Below are 21,826 nucleotides of genomic sequence, written 5' to 3' on the forward strand. Positions count from 1 at the left end.
TTAAGAGTAGCCAGGTCACGTGTTACTCCAGAGTGGATTTTCAAGCCTAGTCTAACGTGATCCACACGACTGATATGCAACCACCAGAATTCATGCTGCTCTTCCTGTTTTAAGGCTTTCTTTCATTCTCATATGAGAACAATTTTCCTAAATGATAAAGAGCTTAGTCATGATTGAGATCAAATTTTGATCTCAATCATGACTAAGCTCTTTATCATTTAGGAAAATTGTTCTCGTATGAGAATAAAAATTCCAATTTGAAAAATACCAATGCCCATTATTGATCAATTCAATTTGGGATGTGGTGGAGCCCAAGCACTGGTATTTTGAAAACCTCAGCTAATTCTCACATGCAACCAGGGTGGAGAACCACTGATTAGGTCATCACAGGATGCTCCTCACCTTGCTTAATATATTGGTTTATCAACCTTCTTGTCTTTATATATAAACTTTCACCTTCATCTCAATCTCCCCATTCCAGTAAATGGCATTTCCATCTATATCGTTTCTCAAATTAAAACCTGAGATTCATTCTTTTTTCTCTAGTCCTCCATCCCCAACTAATCATCCATCAGGAAATACTGTAGACTGAATTTTCAATATATCCGTCTAATTCTCCTTACCTTTATTGCCTTTCTCTTAACTCAGAACAACCTCTCACCTTACCTGGACCATTGAAATGTCCTAACTGGATTCCCCTATTCCAATCCTGTGTCATCTTCCACAAAGTTCTTAATTTTTAAAAAATGGCCTTTAAATTTTTATTAAAATATGTTTCAAACATTTAGATAAGAATAGACCACCAATGTTATAAAATCTTAACATTGTACTTATTTGCTTCACAGTTGTTTATTTTTAAAGAAGGAAAGTTTGTGTTAACATTCAAGCCTCCTCTTTCCTTCTCCCTGATGCCATTTCCTCTGTTCCTCCCTAGAGGTAACCACTTATATACATTTAGATTTTATTATTCCCATGCATGCTTTATAATTTTGTTTCATATTTGAATCCATATATAATACTTAGTGTTGTTTTTAAATATTGGTAGTATTATAAAGCGGATATCAGATTGCAGCTTGTTTCACTTAACATGGCACCTCTCCCATTCTCCCCTTTACTCTGTATGCTCTCACCACATTGACCTTTGAATTTTGGGAACTTGCTTATTTCTGCTTCAGGACCTTCACATGTATTGTGCCAGCTTCCTGGAAAGTTCTTCCTATCATTCTTTGGCCAATTCTTACTCATGATTCAAGTCACAGCTTTACTTGTTCTGTTTTCTGAGAGACCTTCCTTGATTGCCATAAAAATAGGTCCCTCAGATTAAGTCTCTCTTGGCACCTTGATCTTTTCCTCAGTATCACCACAATATATGATTATACATTTACTAGAGGCTCAGTGCCTGGAATTCATGCACAGGTGGGGTCCCTAGGCCTGGCCAGCGATCAGGGCTGATCAGGACCAGGTCTATCAGGCCCGGGCCAGAGAGGAGGTGATGGTCGCTGGGCCTGGCATGGAAGGAATGGACGCTGTATGCCGACCCACCACCATCAGTGCCCTGCCACCATGTGGTTCCCTGCCTTCCCCCCTCCTCCTTCCCTCACTGCCACACTGCCACTGTGGTGGGCAAGCAGCAGGCTGATTGGGGCCTGCTGGCTGGGGGGAGGGATGGGGCATTGGAGGTTGCTTGCCAGCCCCAAGGAGGGAGCCGGCCCTTGGACACCCTGGGAAAGGACCTGCGTCTGCCGCCACCTACTCCTGGTTCCCCATCCCAGCCCAGGGCCTGCTGGCCGGGGGGAGGAACCACAGAAGATTGGCTGGCCATGGGAGGTTGGTTGTAAGAGCACACTGACCACCAGCAGGCAGCTCTTGCATTCAGCAACCAGTCGATCTGGTCGCTTAGGCTTTCATATATATAGATATGTCATCTACTTCACCTACTAGGTTGCAAGTTCCATGAGGGCAGGAATGATTTCTCTTTGGCTTTCTGCTCTATCTCTCAGCCAGAGCCTGACACATAATAGTTCTTTAGTAACTTTAAAAAATTAATACAAATTGTTTTAACATTAATTGTTTTAATAGTAATTGTTTTTCTGAAAGTATGGTTGCATGCTCATCTTGAACAGGAGATTTGGTTTGGTTTGAGTTTATGATTTCTCTTTTCAGGGCTCTCTCCTCCCTGGCTAAGGATGTAGTGTGACCTCCATAGATTCCCAGATCAGAACCAGTTCTTACATGGAGTTTAAGGGCTCCTGACCTTGTGATATTGGGCATATCACAGACCTAGTCAACAGCCAGCCTCCTGAGGTCCTGAGTCAGATAAAATTCATAGCTCTAGATGGTGCTAGACCAGTGGTCAGCAAACTGAGGCCCGCGAGCCACATGCAACTCTTTGGCTCCTTGAGTGTGACTCTTCCACAAAATACCGACTTCTGTGCATGGGCCATGAAGTTTCAATCGCACTGTTCATGCGCGCCTGCACGTGGTATTTTGTTGAAGAGCCACACTCAAGGGGCCAAAGAGCCACATGTGGCTCGCGAGCCTCAGTTTGCTGACCACTGTGCTAGACAGCAGTGCTTCATTTCTGTTTTTTAAGTTTCTTTTAACAAAGGAGTATCTAGGCATTGGGAGAAGCCTCATTTCAGCTATTGGCTTGAAGCAGTGACCCCAGATCCAGTATATCATCTTCCGTGGAACATTAAAAAAATATATATATATATGTGTATATATATATATATATTTATATATTTAATAATTTCAGAGAGGAAGGGAGGAGAGAGACAGAGAGGAGAGAGAGAGAGAGAGAAAAACATCAATGATGAGAGAGACGCTCAGATTGGCTGCCTCCTACATTCCTCCTAATGGGGATTGAGTCCACAACCTGGAATTGAACCCGGGACCCTTCAGTCCATAAGCCGACGCTCTATCCACTGAGCCCAACTGACTAGGGCCCTTGGAACATCTTAAGAAGCTGTTACCCTTTCAGGATCCAGTCATTCCCCAGTCTCTTATTCTCACCTCTCCCTTTATCCCTCCCTCCTTCTCTCTCTCCCTCCCTCTCTTCCCTTTCTCTCTTTCTTACTGTTTGAAAGTAAGTTGAAGGTATTGTAACATTTCACCTCAAAATACATTTCACCTAGCATGTATGTCCTAAAAATAAGAATGTTTTCTTACATAATTGCAATACCACTATTTATCTAACATAAAGTCCATGTTCAAATTTCTCTAATTGTCCCCTCCAAGAATTGCATAACAATTTCCAATGAAGGACCACACATTTTATTTAGATTCCAAGTCTCTTCAGTCTTCTTTACACAAGCACAGCTCCCGTGGCTTTATTTTACTTTTATTTTAAATCGTTTTCATCTCTCACGATATTGACATTTTTGAGTAATTCAGGTCAGACTTCTGAATGACCAACAATCTGCGTTTTTCTTAATTTTTTTCGTGATGTTGTGCCCTTTCCTGAATCTCATCAGGAGGCGCTAGGCCTTCTTTTGTTTCATTAATGATGATGTTACTTGTTTAAGGTTGTGTCTACTAGGTCTCTTCATGATAAAGACATCTTTCATTTTGAATTTAATAAGGAGTCTTTAGGGTGTCACTTTGAGATTATGTTAATATCCTGTTTAACAACAACCTTTAATCCAATGGTATTAGCCTGTATTGATGGTCCTTGCTTGCATCCATTATTATTTTGGTAGTTATAATAAATAGGTATTGTATAATTTTACCATTCCTTCTACATTTTTTCACTGACATTCTATAAAGAAGCATTTTATCTCCTTCCTCCCCACTTCACTTAAAAAAATTATTTTAAAAGTATCACTATGGGCTCAGAGGTTTGTTTTTTACAGAATCATGTGACCAAAAGTAAAGTAGTGCTTTTCTGAATATTTCTTCATAGTGCTTAATATATATTTATTATGTATTTTTATATGATACTTCATAGCCAGGTGTCTATATGAAATAACACATTTTAATAAATAACATAGTGTGGAGTTCCATTAAAAACACTTGCCCCCTCCCCAATTTTGACAAGTAGTCAGGATTAAAGTTCCTCTCTTGGCTAACAATTATGGTGGTGATTTGTTTTCATTTATATTTCTTTAGTGAATTCAACATAAAGTCAAATCTGTTATTAAAAATTTGCGGGCTAAAGTTGCCCTTGATAAGGTACCTTACACAGAAATACAGGGGTAGGAAAAGTAGATTTATAGCTGTTTGTATGGGAAAAGACATGCAGGTTATGATTATTACAATAGCTTTATTAACTGTTTCACATAGTCACAACTGTAAACCTACTTTTACCCACCCTTGTACATTTCTCTCTCCTCTCTGACAGTGCATATTGCAGTTAATACTCTGTCTTATTTTTAGGATAGAAGATTCAATGATGAAATTGACAAGCTGACTGGATACAAGACAAAATCACTATTGTGCATGCCTATCCGAAGCAGTGATGGTGAGATTATTGGTGTGGCCCAAGCGATAAATAAGATTCCTGAAGGTGCTCCATTTACTGAAGATGATGAAAAAGTAAGATTTCATGCCTTTCATGACTTTCATTCTCCTTCTTGGTTACTGATTGTTATTCTCCCTGAAAAGGACAGGAATTGTGTGAATAGCTGTTGGATTAGCTCATTCATGAATCAAAGAGCCTTTTCTCATGTTAAAATGTAATGGGAGCTTTTGATATTTTACAGAATGCGGTATAATTGAAAATAATTACTTAGTCTTTTTCTTAGCTTGCTTTTCATTACAAGCTCAGTAGTATTCTTATTATTCCCTGGTCTTTATCTTCCTTATAAGCAAGCTTTTCAATCAAGGATCACACCACCACCACACATGGTCCAATGGAAAACAGGGGAGATAGAAGATTACTGTGTTTCAGAAACTCAGCTCTTTCTGTTGTATTTTTATAACAACTATGAAGAATTGTTTTCTCAGTTCTTATATAAAAACTTCAAGTAAATGAATATTAATTGTTATTTAAAATTGCTAATAAAAAGAACATTATTTTCATTCCTGAAGAGCAATTGACCCTGGTAGAAGTGATGTACTTTTTGCGCATAAATTTGAAGTTCTTTCACCAGTAGTTTATCCCTCATCTCATATTACAAGAGAGACTTTTCAAAGAGTTGAAGTTCTGGTTTTAAAGCTCTTACCTTCAGATGAAATAGAATCAGATGGGATATTTTTAAAATTTGTGGTAAAAGCAAATCTCAAGTTAGTTTGTTTCAGTTTAATGACTGGCATAATCCTATTTGATTAAAAAAGACACTTTACACCCCTACTTTCATAGCAGCACAATTTATAATAGCTAAGATTTGGAAATAGCCTAAGTGCCCATCAGTAGATGAGTGGATTAAAAAACGGTGGTACATCTACACAATGGAATACTATGCTGCTGTAAAAAAGAAGGAATTTTTACCATTTGCAACAGCATGGATGGAACTGGAGAGCATTATGCTAAGCGAAATAAGCCAGTCAGAGAAAGATAAATATTGCATGATCTCACTCATTTGTGGGATATAATGATCAACATAAACTGGTGAACAAAAATAGATCTAGAGAAAAGGTAGCACTGAGCAGACCTTCCAACCTCAGAGAAAAGGCAGGGGAAGGGGTGGGTTAGAGATCAACCAAAGGACCTATATGCATGCATATTAGCATAACCAATGGACACAGACACTGGGGCAGTGGGGGCTTGCCCTTGGGGGTGTGAGTGGCTGGAGGAGGGGGTTGTCAATCAGGGAAAAAGGAGACATATATAATATTTTAAACAATAAAAAATGTATAAAATTAAAGAATATATTATCTTGAAAAAAGACACTTTATAATTTAACCTTACGGTGTGAGGTAGTTATTTGCCAATGCTAATTAGTAAAGCATTCAATTTATGCAAATATCTGGCACAAAAGGTCAACATAATATATGATTATAAGGAAACAAGATTTTTAAGTGAAAAGAGTCTTTATTGAGGTCATTTCTGTAGTTGAATTTGAACAGCCCAAATCCCAGAAAAGGTTTATAAACCTGTAGAGCTTGATAGGGCCTCAGACAATTTCTTACCAATTTAATAAATGATGAAAATGTGCAAGGCATGTGTGTTGGTGTCATAGGAAGCACAGATAGAAATCTCAAACGTGTTACTCCGTCCTGGAGCTACACAAGCCAGAGGCAAGTTCAGCAGTGAAATGCCCAGGACATGCTATGGGTGCTTAGGAAAAGGAGGATTAGTTTCAGTTGAAGAATCTTAAAAGGCTTCTTGAAAGAGATGGTGTTTGATCTGAATTCTGAAGAAAGGATAGGCCTTCATAACACATAATCAGGTGAGAAGGTGAGGAATTTAAAAACTTATAAAATGTAGGCCCCTGTGCAAATGTTTCCATGGAATGTAAAAATTTCCTTTTGTGCATTTTGTACCAAAGATGAGAGAGTCCTGTAATAATGCGCCTCTTATAGGGATTTGGATGGAAAGATGTGAGCTGTGTGCCTTTCCAAATAACAATCACATTCCCATGGCATCTCCCAAACATTTAGTTTATACTTAGATGTAGTCCTGCCTTCACTCTGCCTTCACTCTGCCTTTTTCGTTGAATCAGATCCCATTATTTTTTTAATTCTAAGTTCTGATTCCATTCATGTTAGATTTGTTTTCTGGGATTTCTCAGTGGATTTATACTTATGAGCTAGGGCTTTGTGAGCTCTGCACAGACTGTGCAGGGGTTTGTACCTATCTTGAACAGCATTAATGTTTAGCTCTACCGAGTTCATGCTTGGCTAAGGACAAACACCCTGCTTTGGGTGAGCTACTTACTGTCTGACTCTCAGTTTCTTCACCTGTAAATTATGCTATCCACCATTCTACAGCATGAGAATTAAATAAGACCATAAATGACAAATACTTTTAAAAAATTTAAGAAAGGCAAGTATAGAACATACATTTTTATTTTTGAACTGTTCTTCTAATTTTGTTATTTATCCCCAGGCAAATTATTTCTTAGATTCAACCTCATTTGAGTATTTCCTTGCTCCAAATGTATTTTTCTCCTCTGCAAGAATCTTATGTTACCACAGTAGCATTTTATTTCCCAACCTTTCCAGTTCCCTCTCCTAATTAAAAAACCCTACTCTAGTCTCACTTCTCAGAAGAAGCCTTACCAGTTAGAGCAAGCAGATTGTGTTTATTTCAAATTCTGTATCTAGTTATTGTTCTTTTCTGCAAGGATTCTGTATATTACTAGAGGCCTGATGCACGAAAATTCGTGCAAGAGTAGGCCTTCCTTCCCCTGGCTGCCAGCACCAGCTTCCCTCCGGGACCTGGGACCCGGGACCCGGGCTGGCTTCCCTTGGGCCACACACAGGCACCTGGGACCTGGGCTGGCTTCCCTCCGGCCCCGGCTCCGTGAGGAAGGACATCCAGAATGACATCGGAAGACGTCTGGTCTAATTAGCATATTACCCTTTTATTATTATAGACAAACCAAACAGGAGTGGTGAGAAAGAAAAGTGCAAAATCTAGAAATGATTAACTGGAAAGAACAGGTTCTAGATACTTCTTTCAAGTAAGAGAAGGTATTGTGGCATAATGGCGGCACACAGGCCAAATAATGTGTCTACTGGGTTTGAAATTCTACCTCGGCTAGAGACTGTGTAACTGTGGGCAAGTTATTTAGCCTCCCTGTGCTCCAATTTCCTCCTCTTAGAAGAGATGTTATAATAATAATACTTATGAGGCTGTAGGAAGATTAAATGATTATAGGGGAAGGATTTGGAACAGCACCTAGCACATAGTAAGTCCTTATAAAAGATTAGCTTACTGACAGCCCATTAATACATGTGAAATGTAGTAAGGTCTCAATTAAAAAATTACCTCTGTATAGCCCTAGCTGGCTTAGCTCAGTGGATAGAGCATCAGACTGCAGACCAACGGGTCCTGGACCAAATTCCGGGCAAAGACACATACCTCTGTTGTGGGCCCTCTCTCTTCCACTCTCTCTGAAAATCGATGGAAAAATATCCTATGTGAGGACAAAAATCTCTGTATAATTTAAGTCTGTAGGTTTTATAAGCATAATCTATATGGAAGTTCCCCCTTTGGCATTTCAACAATGAAATGAGAGATTTACTTCTTTATAAATTCACAGTTCTCTTGTGTTATTGTTAATGCATGCAAACATTACTTGATTGTACAAGATTATGCTTCCACTAATTAGTATTCTACTTTTTAATGTGAAGTTATTTCTTACATATATGTCTACAGATCAGTGTAGTCTACTGTGCTATTTCTAGGGATTATAAAGTTTTCTTTTTTCTTTTTCTACATAGCCTAGTTTGCTTAGTCACTGTCCTATTACTGGAAATTTGGGTTGTTTCTAGTTTTTCACGAATACAAATAGCCCCTGAATGAACATCTGGAACAAATTACCTTTATCTTTTATGTTATTTCCTTGGAGTATACTCCAAAGACTGAAATTACTGAGCCAAAGGGCAAGAAAAGCTTTATAGCTCTCATTCCAAGTTACCAAATAGCTTTCAGAAATATTGATTCTATTTCCAATGGTAGCCGCACACATGTACCTCTTCTTGCAGAGTGCTGCCATCTTCGTTCAATTCACATTTAAAAACTCAAATTACTTTTCCTTAGTCGGCCAGGCAGGCTTCAGACAACCTTCTCCCACATCCACCATTAGAAATTCCAGCAACCGTAGTTTCAGTGCCACCTACAAGTAAGGAAACAAGGAAGGAAAGTGGAAGCCTGGTGCTGAGAGTTAGGTAGGGGCTTCAGATCAGATGGCCTTCAAGGCAGATTCAGTCTTCATCCTGCTTTTCTTAGCAGTGACCTCGAGCAAGCTGCTCAATCCTTTTTAAAAAAATTCTCACCTGGGGATATGTTTATTGATTTTAGGGAGAGAGATTGAGAGAGAAATATTGATGTTAGAGAGAAACATTGATCAGTTGCCTCCCGTAAGCACCCTGACTGGGATGGAACACGCAACCTAGGTATGTGCCCTGAACTGGAATCGAACCCACAACCTCTTGGTGGACGGGACGATGCTTCAAATAACTGAGCCACCTGGCCAGGGCACTCAATCCCTTTTTACTTTAGAACTTCCAGAACAGGGTTGTTGTGAGGAGTAAAATAGATAATAGATGTAAAGTGTTTAGAGTAGTACTAATTATCATTCAATAAGCTTCATGAAATCTCACTATCTATTTCAAAGCCAGACTTCCCCTTTTAATGACATTAAAATCATTTTGCTCTTTAAAGTTTTTGTGTAATTAGTGATAATTTAATCAGCAGTGGTTAGAGAATTGTGTGAAATATAGTCTGCCACGTGCACATGTTAATAATTTAAGTTACATCCCGACAAATGACGTGTTTGGTAATTCATGTTGTAAGTGCACCCAAAGGCAGGTCATACAGAAGAGATGATTGGAATTTTCTGTTTCACTTCATGGGTTCGCAGCAAATGTGCCTGTTTTTCAGTGATATGTACAAGTTAGCTGATTTAGGTGGTATGACATCCAATTAATTTGTCATTTCATTACCCCTGGGTGAATGAAGGGAGGTATCTTTTGCAGAATAAAATAATGAGACCTGGATGGGAGCAAACATTTGTTACCTATGAAGATGTATGGGCCCTCCGGATGAAACCTGGTATCTGGAAATGAGCACAGGCTCTTATCCACCCGTGCCAGGTTGCCTATCCCTGGGCCCCAAGGAGCCATTTCTTACTGTGGTGTTGCACGAAGAATATGTGCACTGCAGTTGCTTTCCAACAGTCTGACATACAAGTAGTTGTGGGTTGGAGTTGTTCTTTGGCTAATCTCTACAGGGTTTCTTTAGCCTATGGTCACCTCTCTCCAGCACATTATTTGGAGAGTTCAGCTCTCCTTCTGCTCTCCTTGCTGTCAACATGTTCCGGCATCCTGCATGCTGGGATGCAGCCAACTGAGCTTGGCTGCCCCCGGACTGGCCACATGCCAGGAACTTGTTATGGGTGACCCAGCCCTGCCAATTGGTGTTGAGGAAAGTGCGTGGATGTTGCTAATGTGTATCACAGAAGCTAGAGTCTTGTTATTTGCAACAGGCCTGAGACTCAGACAGATAACAGGGAAGATTTTATAAGCACTTGGCCTTACATTTTTAAGCTGTTCCTGACTGTGCAAAGCCCAATGTTTAGGATCCTGGTGAGATGTTAAGGCTGCAAAAGAAATTCAATTCACTTTAGTTAGGAGAACGGATGTTGAATACATCATGCTCATAGGAGTTACAAATTGGTGATCCCAGAAGACTGAATGCAACTCACAGAGATATGTGAATTGCATGGAATTTGACTGGCATAGGATTGATTTTTCTTTTAAAAAATATATGTTTGTTTTGATTTCAGAGAGGAAGGGAGAGGGAGAGAGAGATAAAAACATCAATGATGAGACAGAATCATTGATTGGCTGCCTTCTGCATGGCCCACATTGGGGATGCAACTCACACCCTGGCATGTGCTCTGACTGGGAATCGAACTGTGACTTCCTGGTTCATAGAGTGATGCTCAACCGTTGAACCACACCGGCTAGGCTGATTTTTATTTTTTATTTAAAAGCCTTTAGACATGGCTGCATGCTCTGGTTCTGTCATAATAACCAATACTTAAACAACTAGTCAGTTTAATAAAATCAACAAAATGGGAGTAAAGATGGACAGGTTTCTTCTGTCGTATTATGAAGAGTTAGTTTCTACACAAACGTACTTTTCAAAAAGTTGTTTTAGTAGTGTTGTGAAGGCCTGGGGTGGGGTGGGGGTGGGGAGAGAGGGCAGGTGGAAAGGGTCAATGGGGAAAGAGAAGGGACATCTGTAATACTTTAAACAATAAAGATAAATCTTTTAAAAAAGTTGTTTAAAAAGCTTGTTATATATGTGGTAGTGGGATTACAACCACTCTCTCAGGCAAATTTATGTGTTTTTCAATTATACTCCATTGTCTTTTGGATATTCAAATGCTAAACGAGCAGTGAATTAACTAATTGTAAGAAGTGGCCTTTGTGTTCTTATCCTTTTTCTACCTATATTGCAATTAACTCAGATTTTCAAATCTGTTGCAATAAAATTATAATTAATAATCAGTGTTTAGCAAAATGGTTTTAAAAGTCTCAATAGATGGCTCATGATTGTAAGTTACATTTGACCAGTAAGATTTCAGTCCCGGAAAAATTTGGATTGAATTCTCCTCACTTTTAATTACAACATTTTATCTACGTTTAAACTGTCTAGTCACTGCACTTTGCCTTTTTTAAAAAAAATAAATTTTATTGATTTTTTACAGAGAGGAAGGGAGAGGGACAGAGAGTCAGAAACATCGATCAGCTGGCTCCGCACCCCCCGCACACCCCCAACCGGGGATGTGCCTGCAACCATGGCACACGCCCTTGACTGAAATCGAACCTGGGACCTTTCAGTCGGAAGGCCGACGCTCTATCCACTGAGCCAAACCCGTCAGGGCTGCACTTTGTCTTTTAACAGCTACTCGCCAGGTCCCATATAATCACTGTGAAACTGCAAGAGCCTTGGATCCCCTTTTGTTCACGTTCTGTATGCCCACTGGCCTATCTCTATCTCTGACCAGGAGATTCTGAAACAAGTGAGATTAACAAGGACACTATTCCCAACACCGTATCTGTCAGAACTCAGTTCAGATGAAGTATTGTTGTAGACTTCTAGTTCTGTTCTCTGCCTCATCCCTAGGCAGAGTCTAACTTCGGGGTAAGAAGGCAAGCCTGCCTGCCAGGGCCCAGGTTTGGGTTAACATTCAAGAACTGGTTATCCTTCTCCTGGTTTGGTTTGTGCTTCCCACTGACATACCTTTACTTATATTCTTATCTAATTGCACAAAATCCTCCTCTTCTTCACTTCTTTCAAGGCTTAAATGAAATTCTAACATCTCAGACTCAAGTAGGACTATTCTGACAGCGATTATTATTTGTCCTTAATAGTAGTTCTTAATATTTTATAGTTTAACTTTTTTTTTCTGCTGTCCCCAGTGACTGCAGTTAGATTTTGACTAGCCATTCATTGAGAAAATAAATAATGACCAAATATTCAGGAATTAAAAAAAAAACATTAATACAACAGTTGACAAAATAAAGGGCAATATCTACACAGTGTATTTTGTATTTCAGTTGCAAATCATCCGCACTATGGCTTCAGATTTACAAGCCCCTTGCAAAAATCCTGAAGTCCTCAGATGGTTGAAATGCTGGTATTTGTAATTTCCTGCTTCCTTAGCTTCTCTTTTTATGTTTCTAAGAGTTATCAAGGAAATGATACGTGTTCAGATACAGCATCTTTTCTATCTCTTTTCATATATTTGCAGAACATTGTCTAGTAGTCTCCGTTTAGCAGGATCATGAAATAGCAGGACCATGAACTAATTAACTTGGTTAGTTATAGGACTATAACTGTTGCAATGCAAAATGGGGAAGATTTTGAGTGACCATGGATACAAACATCATTTTAAATAGCTGAATAGTGTTTTGTTATGTGGAAAAACCATGCATTCATTCACTGCTTATTGAGTTTCTACCTAGTAGGCACTACTTTGTTTGAGGTACTTTTCCAAGTACTGGGGTTATTTAAAAAATTTAGATAATCCATCATTTTTTTCTGTAGCTTTTATTCATGTGATTGTGCTTAATTAAGTCTAGGTAATATCAAAAGGGTTCAAGTTGGATTGGGGATTTTACTGGAGAGCAAGATTTGCTCCAAAGCTGTCTCTCTCAAATAATTATGATAAATTGACGAACTCTTCAACAAGTCTCTTTCTTCCTCTAAACTCCAGCTGTTCACATAAGGTGTGCTTCAGACTGTCCTAAGTGCTAAACTTGAAGTACAAAAGAGTGTTGTCTTTTTATTATGTTTACATCAAATATCTTTGTGCTGCACTATCTCAGGAGTATTAAGCTGCAATCACAATGTCAATTAACTATCATCTGAACGAGGGAAGTTAAGACCTCCAGGCTTACTCGGTGCTGCACCAACAGGATACAGGGGTATCTGGGAGGGAAAGGCCAGGGGCTGAGAGGAGTTTGGTGCATTCTGACATCCAGGGGCCATTACACCCATGGCTTTTAGTTGTTGGCAGAAAATGAAATAAACTTTTAGTCAAGCCACTTCTAAAAATGCAAAAATGACCAAAAAATTGTCTTATAAATTCTATCTCTGATTTGTATAGGGCTTGGACAAGGAAGAATGATCTGCACTCACAGTTTGGAAATAAATAAGCACTTGTTGGCAGAAAGAATTATTATTGAAGAACTAGAACAGGGTGTTGTAGATTTTTGTTTACTGGAGATTTCAAATTAAGACTGAGAACTGTCTTCTTTGAATAACTGGTCTAGTGTTGCTTCTTTTTACCTTAGAATGCTAAAATACTTGAATTGGAATTTTAAAAACTTAAAATCAAATTATTTTTTATTAAAAGTGAAATTTAGTAGAATTCCAAGTATACTTGGCTATTTTTGAGTTGGGCATCTCTGTCTTTCTTGGTTTATTTTCCTTTCTTTTTATTATAAGATTATTTTCTAATTATCAAAGTAATACAAGCTTATAAAAAATTGCAAAAACTAAAATCACTCACAACCTTAACTTTCAGAGATAATGCTGTTAGTATTTTTGGTGTATTTCTTTATCTTTATTTATTTTTACCTATAAATAAAGATATATTTCCATAATTTGCATCATGTAGTTCATGTAGTATTTTATCATGCTTTAAACAATTCTTCAAGGATTCAATTTACATGTTTATATTATATTTATCACGTAATTATCTAAGTTTATTTAATTATTTTATTCCTTAGTTTTTAGGTTATTTCCAAAATCATGTTATAAAATTATAATGAATGAACTTCTTTATAAATAAACCTTGGACCACACCTTAAGATAGCTATATTGAATTGCTGTTTTGTAGGCCAAAAATATTGGTAATTTCCTATGGTTCAAACTGATGTTTAGGATTATTGGGTCAAAGAGTTTGAAAGTTAACTTTTTATAACAGCCTTATTGACAAATATTTCACATACCATACAATTCACCCACTTAAAGTATACAGTATAATCATTTTCAATATATTTGTAGAGATGTATAACCATCACCACACTCAATTTTAGAACATTTAATCACCCAAAAGAAACCCCATGCCTATTAGCAGTAACTCTCCATTTGCACCCATATCTCTCAGTCTTCCCTCTATGGATTTATCTATGGGCAATTCATATAATTAGAATCATACAATATGTGGTTCTTTATAACTGGCTTTTTTTCAGTTAACATAACGTTTTCAAGATTCATCCACATTGTGGCATGTATCAGTATTACCTCATTCCCTTTTGTGGCCAAATATTTCATGATATGGATCTATCACATTTTATTTATCTAATCATTAATGATGAACATTTACATTGTTTCCACTTCTTGACTATTTATGAATTATGCTGCTATGAACATTTGTTGTAATGTACCCCGCGAATCACAGAAGGACGCCTCAAGAAGTCGAATTAAAGATTCACATTTATTGCAATCCGGGACGATGAGGGGTCATTCCCAAATCTCATAGTGATCAGATGGTCGTAACTTCAGGTTTATATAGGCAAAAATTACAAAGGTATTGATTACATCCCAGGGTTTGGAATGAGAAACCTGGTTCGCAAAAAAAGCAGTTTACAGAAGCAAAATTAAGCATGTTAATCTCCGGGTCACTGAGTTGACAGAAACACATTATCTGGGACCGCTGGGTTTATAGGAACACATTATCTAGAGCCCTTGGGTCTTGAGACCACTGGGCTGCCAGGAATTCATTATAATTGTGCTGTCCTGGTCTCGGGACCACTGAGTCAACTGGAATGCATTATCTGTGGCCACTAAGACAATTTAGGATAATTGTGCTGTCCTGTTTCCCAGGTACAGAAGAATGTGCTTCGATAACCAGTAAGATCACAATCAATGGGATAGTCACATTACAATCAATAAGGCATTCAATCGAATGGGATGATTTACACAATTTAGAAAATCAAAGTAACTTGTCCATTGTTAAACAAAGCAAATAGTTACCATAATTCACATTCACATATAAGTTTTTGTGTGAACATATTTAAAATATTTTTCGTATATATACCAAGGAGTAGAATTGCTGAGTCGTCACTCTAATGTTTAACCTTTTGAGGAACTGAAAATGGCTGCCCTGTTTTACTCTACTAGCAATGTATGAGTGTTCCAGTTCCTCCACATCTTTGCAAATACTTATATCTGTCTTTTTTATTACAGTCATCCTAGTAGATATGAAGTGATTTTTCATTGTGCTTTATCAAAACCACAATGCCTTATCCTAGTGGCTTATGATGTTGAGCATTTTTTCATGTGCTTATTGGTGAAACAATTATTTTTAAGGCTCTTGATAAACTTCATCCATTATCTCTTCAGAAAATTGTATTACTCTATAATGATAATAGCAGTATATCAACTCATTGAACCCTTACCAGCCTGAACATGATCATTTATTTTATGTTTTGTTAATCCTTGATTTTTAGAGAAAGTGGAAGTGGGGGAGAGACACAGAGAGAGAAACATCGATGTGAGAGAGACATGGATTGGTTGCCTCCCACAAGAGCCCCGACCAGGGCCAGGGATCGAGCCTATAACTGAAGTATGTGCCCTTGACTGGAATCGAACCTGGGACCCTTCAGTTGAGGGCCGATGCTCTCTCCACTGAGCAAAACCGACTAGGGCTTGAATATTATCATTTTTAAAAATTGCATTTCTTAGATTTCTGATTTTACTTTATTTCCACTTTTTAAAGTTATTCTGTGTGTCCATGCATTTCATAGGATTTAATTAACTATTGGTCTAAGTTAATATATTTTTTAACTAGAAAAGAAGGTTAGCAAACTGACCTAAGCCAATTTGTTCACACACAACTACTAGACTGTTCATAATAGCTCTTAGGTACATTAGAATAGCTTCCAAAAAGTTTGAAATAGTTTATAGTACATGGGAATTGACTACTTTCCTATTTGGTTTTAATGAAAGCAAGTTTCAAACCAAATTCTGCTGCATATAAAGACATTTATTTGAACAAAAATTTATTGGGACTTTGGATCAAATTTATTGGGACGTTGGATCAAATAGTTCAGAGGCTGTCCAGTAAGCCTCTTGAAGTCTAAGCTCTCTTTGTTTTAGATGATCTAAACATCCCTTAATATTTCAGAAGCAGAATTTCTTTGTTCTTGTGGTGGGCATCAGGTAACCATAATTTTTGACCTTATGGCAGGATTGGACAGCCGCAAGGTCCATCTCTAGGGTACATATTTGGAACTTGCTAGATTTTTGTGCCTTACTAATGCAAGGTTTGGGGGAGTGTCTCTACTGCGGATACACATATCCTGCATACCACTAACTACAGTCCATATCTGATATCTGCTGTGCTGTTTAATTCCACAAGCTACTAATTCCACCAGTGAAAGTGCATTGCTAACATTGGCAAAGCCCCACACTATTGATGGCAAGTGAAGATCTCTGCAGCACTGTGATGCCACATTCGGAGTAGGGCTTCTAATTACCCCTGGGGGCAACTGTCTGCTCCTCAATGGCATATTAAACCTACTCCCTCTACATACACACAAAATTTCACATAATTGTTGCTAATGAATTTAAAGCAAATTATGGACATCAAAAGAGCATGCAGTATTTCTCGATGTCTGTTTTTCTTCTTAAACAAGAAAAGAACAGAAACCATTTATTAAGTGAGGTGCTTTGTGTACATCAAGCATGTCCAACTCACAGGCCACATGCCTCATTTATTGGGCCCGGGTTACCCTTTGAGTTTGACATGCTTGGTGTACATTATCTCATTTAATCCTCCACAACCTTGTGGCTAATTGCTATCACTCTCATTTTATGTGTGAGAACATGGAATGGGAGAGGTTTGAAGAATGTGCCCAGATCGCTTGGTTTGTATGTGGCCAAGCTGGGTATTGTCTCTGCTTCTCCATCTCCTCATGGCATATGGAAATGCTTGGTGGGTGTTCAGTCCTTCCTGTGTGTCATCTTCAAGTCAGGGATTCATGCATACATAGATTGTGCTGTCCCTGATGCACATGCATTGATGCTTAAATATAATTTGAGACTCTACACACTAAATAATTTGGGGGAAAAATTGTGTGACTGAGTGAAACATTATTTCTAAATTACATTGCCTGGTGGCTTTTCAATATGTCATAAGTATTTGTAACCAAGTTTAAGCTTTATGTATGTGAGAAAAATAGAAAAACTAACAGGCTCTTTTCGTTTGAGTTAGAAATTATTAAAAAATAATGATGACTTTGTATACATACAACTATGAAATTAGATAATATTTTTCTCTTATTTCATTTGTGTGTTTTCACTGTCAAATGACAAACTATTTTATATTTATGGTTTTCAATACATATTTGTATTAAAATACAGTGTATGAAATTGGTGTAACAGTAATTTTATTTTGCTTTAAAAAGTTGTGCCTCGAGTCAGAATTTGCAAATAGTGTTCAGTTTCGCTGAGCAGAGAAGTGGGGTGTTCCAGTGTAAATTACCCTGCAACCTACTTAGAAGGCTTTAGTCTCTGTTTAACAAAATTATGAAGTATGCCGTTTAAATGAAGCCACATTAAATTCCTTGTTGGAAAATTTCAAATAGAATGTAAGACGACTTGGTAGCATACTTCGTAATTCTTGTTTTTAACAGTGAATTGACTTTAAAGATACACTTGAATATTTATTTTTTTCCTTTTCCTCTTTTCTGTATTGGATGCAGAAATAAAAACCTTTCTTTTTGTCATTTTCCATTAGCTCCTTTTATGTCTCCCACATGCGCCCTGGATAATATCCTGGCTAGATATGATTGTAGGCTATTTTCACTGGCAGATTCTGATTTCATTGCCAATCAACAACATTAAGGAGCATTGCCCCCACTCCCCTCATATTCTGCACACTCCATTTAGAAATGGGAAAAAGTCTCAAAGGCAGGCACTACTGTATTACCAAAGCAGGCAGCCAAGTCCCCCAGGGAGGCCCCGAGCTGGAGCGAGAGCATGTTAAGAGGAGGAGAAAGTAATGAACAGTTTTGAAAAATGAGGTTATGTAAGTTAGAGCTGCCCAGAGATGCTCTGAAGGTCCATTAGACACAGTTCTTGAAAAGGGGTTTTAAATGAAACTGAAATGCAATAACGGAACTCTCTCACTAGAGAGAATTAAAAATGATTCCTCCCTGGAATTAATTGACACCATCAGAGGGCCAGAACATGCTTTGTCTGTTTGAAAAGCATGTTCAGTGTTTTGGAAGAATTGCTGTCTATAGTACATAAGTGACTGAGAAATCAATATTGTTTCTTTAAAGGTGCCACTCAGTGTTTGATAGCAGTGAGTAATTATGTCCACCGTAGCATCAGGGACATCTTAGTCCATGTTCAGTGCTTGATTATTTGATATACTTAATTTCAAAAACCTATACATATCTGCCCTGCCTGATGTTGCTCAGTGGTTTGAGTGTCGGCCCACACACTGAAGGGTTGTGGGTTCTATTCCCAGTCAAGGGCACATACCTGAGTCAGATCTCCAGCTAGGTGAGGGCACACGTGGGAGGTAACCAATTGATGTTATCCTCGGGTGAGGATTAACAAAAAAACAAACAAACCCCAAAACAACAAACAAACAATGAAAAAACTCTATACATATCTGTTCTTTTTGTCACTCAAAAATGTTTCTGATTAATTTTTCAGATCATTTAATACTGACATCAATTTTGTTTGTTCTGATTTCTCAATGGTACTTGTGGTTTAATGTAACTGACACCTGTTCTAGGTATTTTGTCCAGCTTTCTCTTTTAAAACCCAGGATGAGACTTCAAATTAAGCCATGAATTATTCTCCCCTGTCATGAACACAGAGAATTACACTCCTTGGATAAACTTTTGAATGGCCATTGCTCCTTTTTAGTGTTTGACTCAATTTATTTTAAATCTCAGTTTCACTGCTGACAGGGTACCTCATGATAGTCATGGGACCTAATGGGAGTTCTGCTCTTCCTGTTCCTTTAAATTCTGAGACAGAGTGATGGGAATTGCTATCTTTTTGAGATTGAAAGGAAATTCATTTTGCTCTAGATTCAGAAAGTCCATAGTGTTAAAATTTGATTCTGATGCTTGTGGCTTGTTGCCATGAGTGTTTTCATTTCTTTATGCTTTAAAGAACATGTCTGGTTAGAAACAACAAAACTGCAAATTATGGCAAACTTCTGGCCTGCAGCACAGGTTTCTTAAGTAAAGGAAAACTGGAAACCAAACTGCTTCTTTCTTTCTTTCTTGTCTTCAAATTGTTGCCAGAGGGAAGATTATGCAAAGATCATTGGGTTAAGCAAGGGTTATTGTTTCCCCCTGCCATGCACAGAGTAATAAGTCATTGTCCTTGAAATTACATCTTCAGTAGGACCAGTATATAAAACGCAGTTCTATTTGTCCTGGAAGTATAAGGTCATAGCTATTCACCTGGAAGATGATCCTTCATAATTATTCCCAGAAAAATACTTTGGAAAAATACTCTCTGCCCTTCATGATTCAGTGATGTAAAATGTTTGCATTGCACTTGTTCTGGAAACTAAAGGCTCCACCCACTGATAGACCTGTGGGGCTGGTGCTATACTTAGAAAGACAGTCACTGGAAGATGGTAGAATACATGTCAGGTATACAGCTTATTGCATTTATTATCTTTGAATATATTGGAAGCATCAATTATTATAATAACCACAAAATTTACATTGGTGGAGCCTTTAATCTTCACACAGGTAATTACACATATGATTCTCTCAATATTCTTATGAGATAGGTAAGACAGTTGTTAAATATTTTTTTATAGACAAGGTAACCACAGTCTGTCTTGTCTACCGGGAAGTTAAGAGTGGAATTGGGAGGTCAATGTTATTTTCTCTCCTTCTGCTTCTTGTCATTTTTTATAAACAGTGCATTGACTATTCTCACTCCCTAGAAGAGAGCTCAAACAAAGAGTATTCATTGAGTTAATTGTAGAAATGATGTCATTTAATATGCCAGAAAGTACAGCTAACCAATCAGAAAAATGGAAGATTATAACAATGAAATCACAGTTCTCCATGATTTGCTGCTCAATAAGCTTATTAAAGAGATAAAAGTGACATAAGAAACTTATTTTACAAATCCTCATGAAAAATTCTTAAGAAGCATCTGCTCTGAATGTATGACAATTATAGAAAGCAAGAATATGTCAGAAATTGTTTTCTTCACATTGTCTTTTTAGAGAAAAACAATAGTTTTTGAGATTTTAAATGATTTGCTCCAAGTTACACAATTAGAAAACGACAGAACTGAGCGTTGGATCTGTGTTTTTAAACTCTGATGTCCCTGGACCCTCCTTACCATTTGGATTTTTGGCTACCCACAGAAAGAGGCTCAGACAACAGCAGTGGTCCTGTTCAACTCTGTGTGTCTTTGGTGGGCAACACCACATGGATATCCCATTTTATGGGTCGGAAAATGGGTCAGTTGAGGAGGTTCTCCAGAAGCAATTTGTCAGTGTTGCCTGTCTGCTCACAGGTGTTGGAGCCTACAATGTTTCTTCTTCCACCATAAAAGGAATTTATAAAGAGTCTATACATATATATATTTTTTCAGTCTATATATATAAGAGTTGAGAATTAAAAAAAAAGATAAAAAAGGAATCTCTGATCTCCAGCCATCATTGAAGTAAAGTACACATTGTCATGTTCTATTACAATTTCAGTTATGCTGGAATCATGTCAAAATGCTAAGATGAGACTCTAGGTTGGCAGAATTCTGACTCAAGCTGATGTTTGGATATTGGATAAATCAAGGTTATATTAAGTCAAAAATTGTTATGTAAATAAGTAGCCTGCTTGGCTCAAGTATTATATAACTGTCTACTGCTGATCATTGATTTCTGGCCAAATAGTTAACACAGTGTATTTGAGAATAAAATGAACCATTGGAACAAAACTCTATATGGAATGTACTCTTAAGAACCACAAGAAATAGAAATGTTGGTGGAAATAGGTTAAGAGAAAGTAGAAGGTAGATATTTATTGGAGAAGCAGATAGTATGAATGGTAGAAATATTTTAGTAACTTCTCTATCATCTGTCTTTGATTCAAGTGTTTTTGATGCAGGTATTTTAAAGTCCATAGAAATTAAAGTCGATTCCCCATTCGAGGAGCAGCAGCAGCCCATCCTGGTCCGAGGAGCAGCAGTTGCGCGAGCAGACTGCCCACATCCGAGGAGCGGCAGCCTTGCACAGCACGCACTGATCCGAGGAGCAGAGCCACACACAGCCTGCACCTGTCCGACAAGCAGCAGCCGGGTGAGTGGCCCGTCCCTGTCCAAGGAGGAGCAGCCACGCATGCAGCTCACTCCCGTCCAAAGAGCAGCAGCCGCGCAAGCAGCCCACCCTAGTCCCAGGAGCAGCAGACTTGCAATCAACCTGTCCAAGTCCAATGAGCAGTAGCCCCACAAGCAGCCCACCACAACAGAGGAACAACAGCAGCGTGCAGCCAGCCCTGATTCAAGGAACAGGAGCTATTTGAGCAGTCTGCTCCAGTTCAAGGAGTAGCAGCATAGTCCCAGGCAGCAGACTTGCAATCAACCTGTCCAAGTCCAATGAGCAGTAGCCCCACAAGCAGCCCACCACAACAGAGGAACAACAGCAGCGTGCAGCCAGCCCTGATTCAAGGAACAGGAGCTATTTTTGCAGTCTGCTCT

The 21,826-nt window shown here is 38.3% G+C and overlaps 1 protein-coding gene across 1 annotated transcript in view; it reads left to right on the forward strand.

Annotated features, from left to right (window-relative positions):
* PDE11A (phosphodiesterase 11A) overlaps positions 1–21,826 on the forward strand; it is a 292,656-nt gene that overhangs the window by 30,035 nt on the left and 240,795 nt on the right. Inside the window, exon 2 of the mRNA XM_006760580.2 lies at positions 4,378–4,536. Coding sequence (XP_006760643.1) covers positions 4,378–4,536 — 159 coding nt within the window. The remainder of the gene's footprint in view (positions 1–4,377; positions 4,537–21,826) is intronic.

This window comes from Myotis davidii, unplaced genomic scaffold, assembly GCF_000327345.1.
Source record: "Myotis davidii unplaced genomic scaffold, ASM32734v1 scaffold370, whole genome shotgun sequence".
NCBI lineage: Eukaryota > Metazoa > Chordata > Mammalia > Chiroptera > Vespertilionidae > Myotis > Myotis davidii.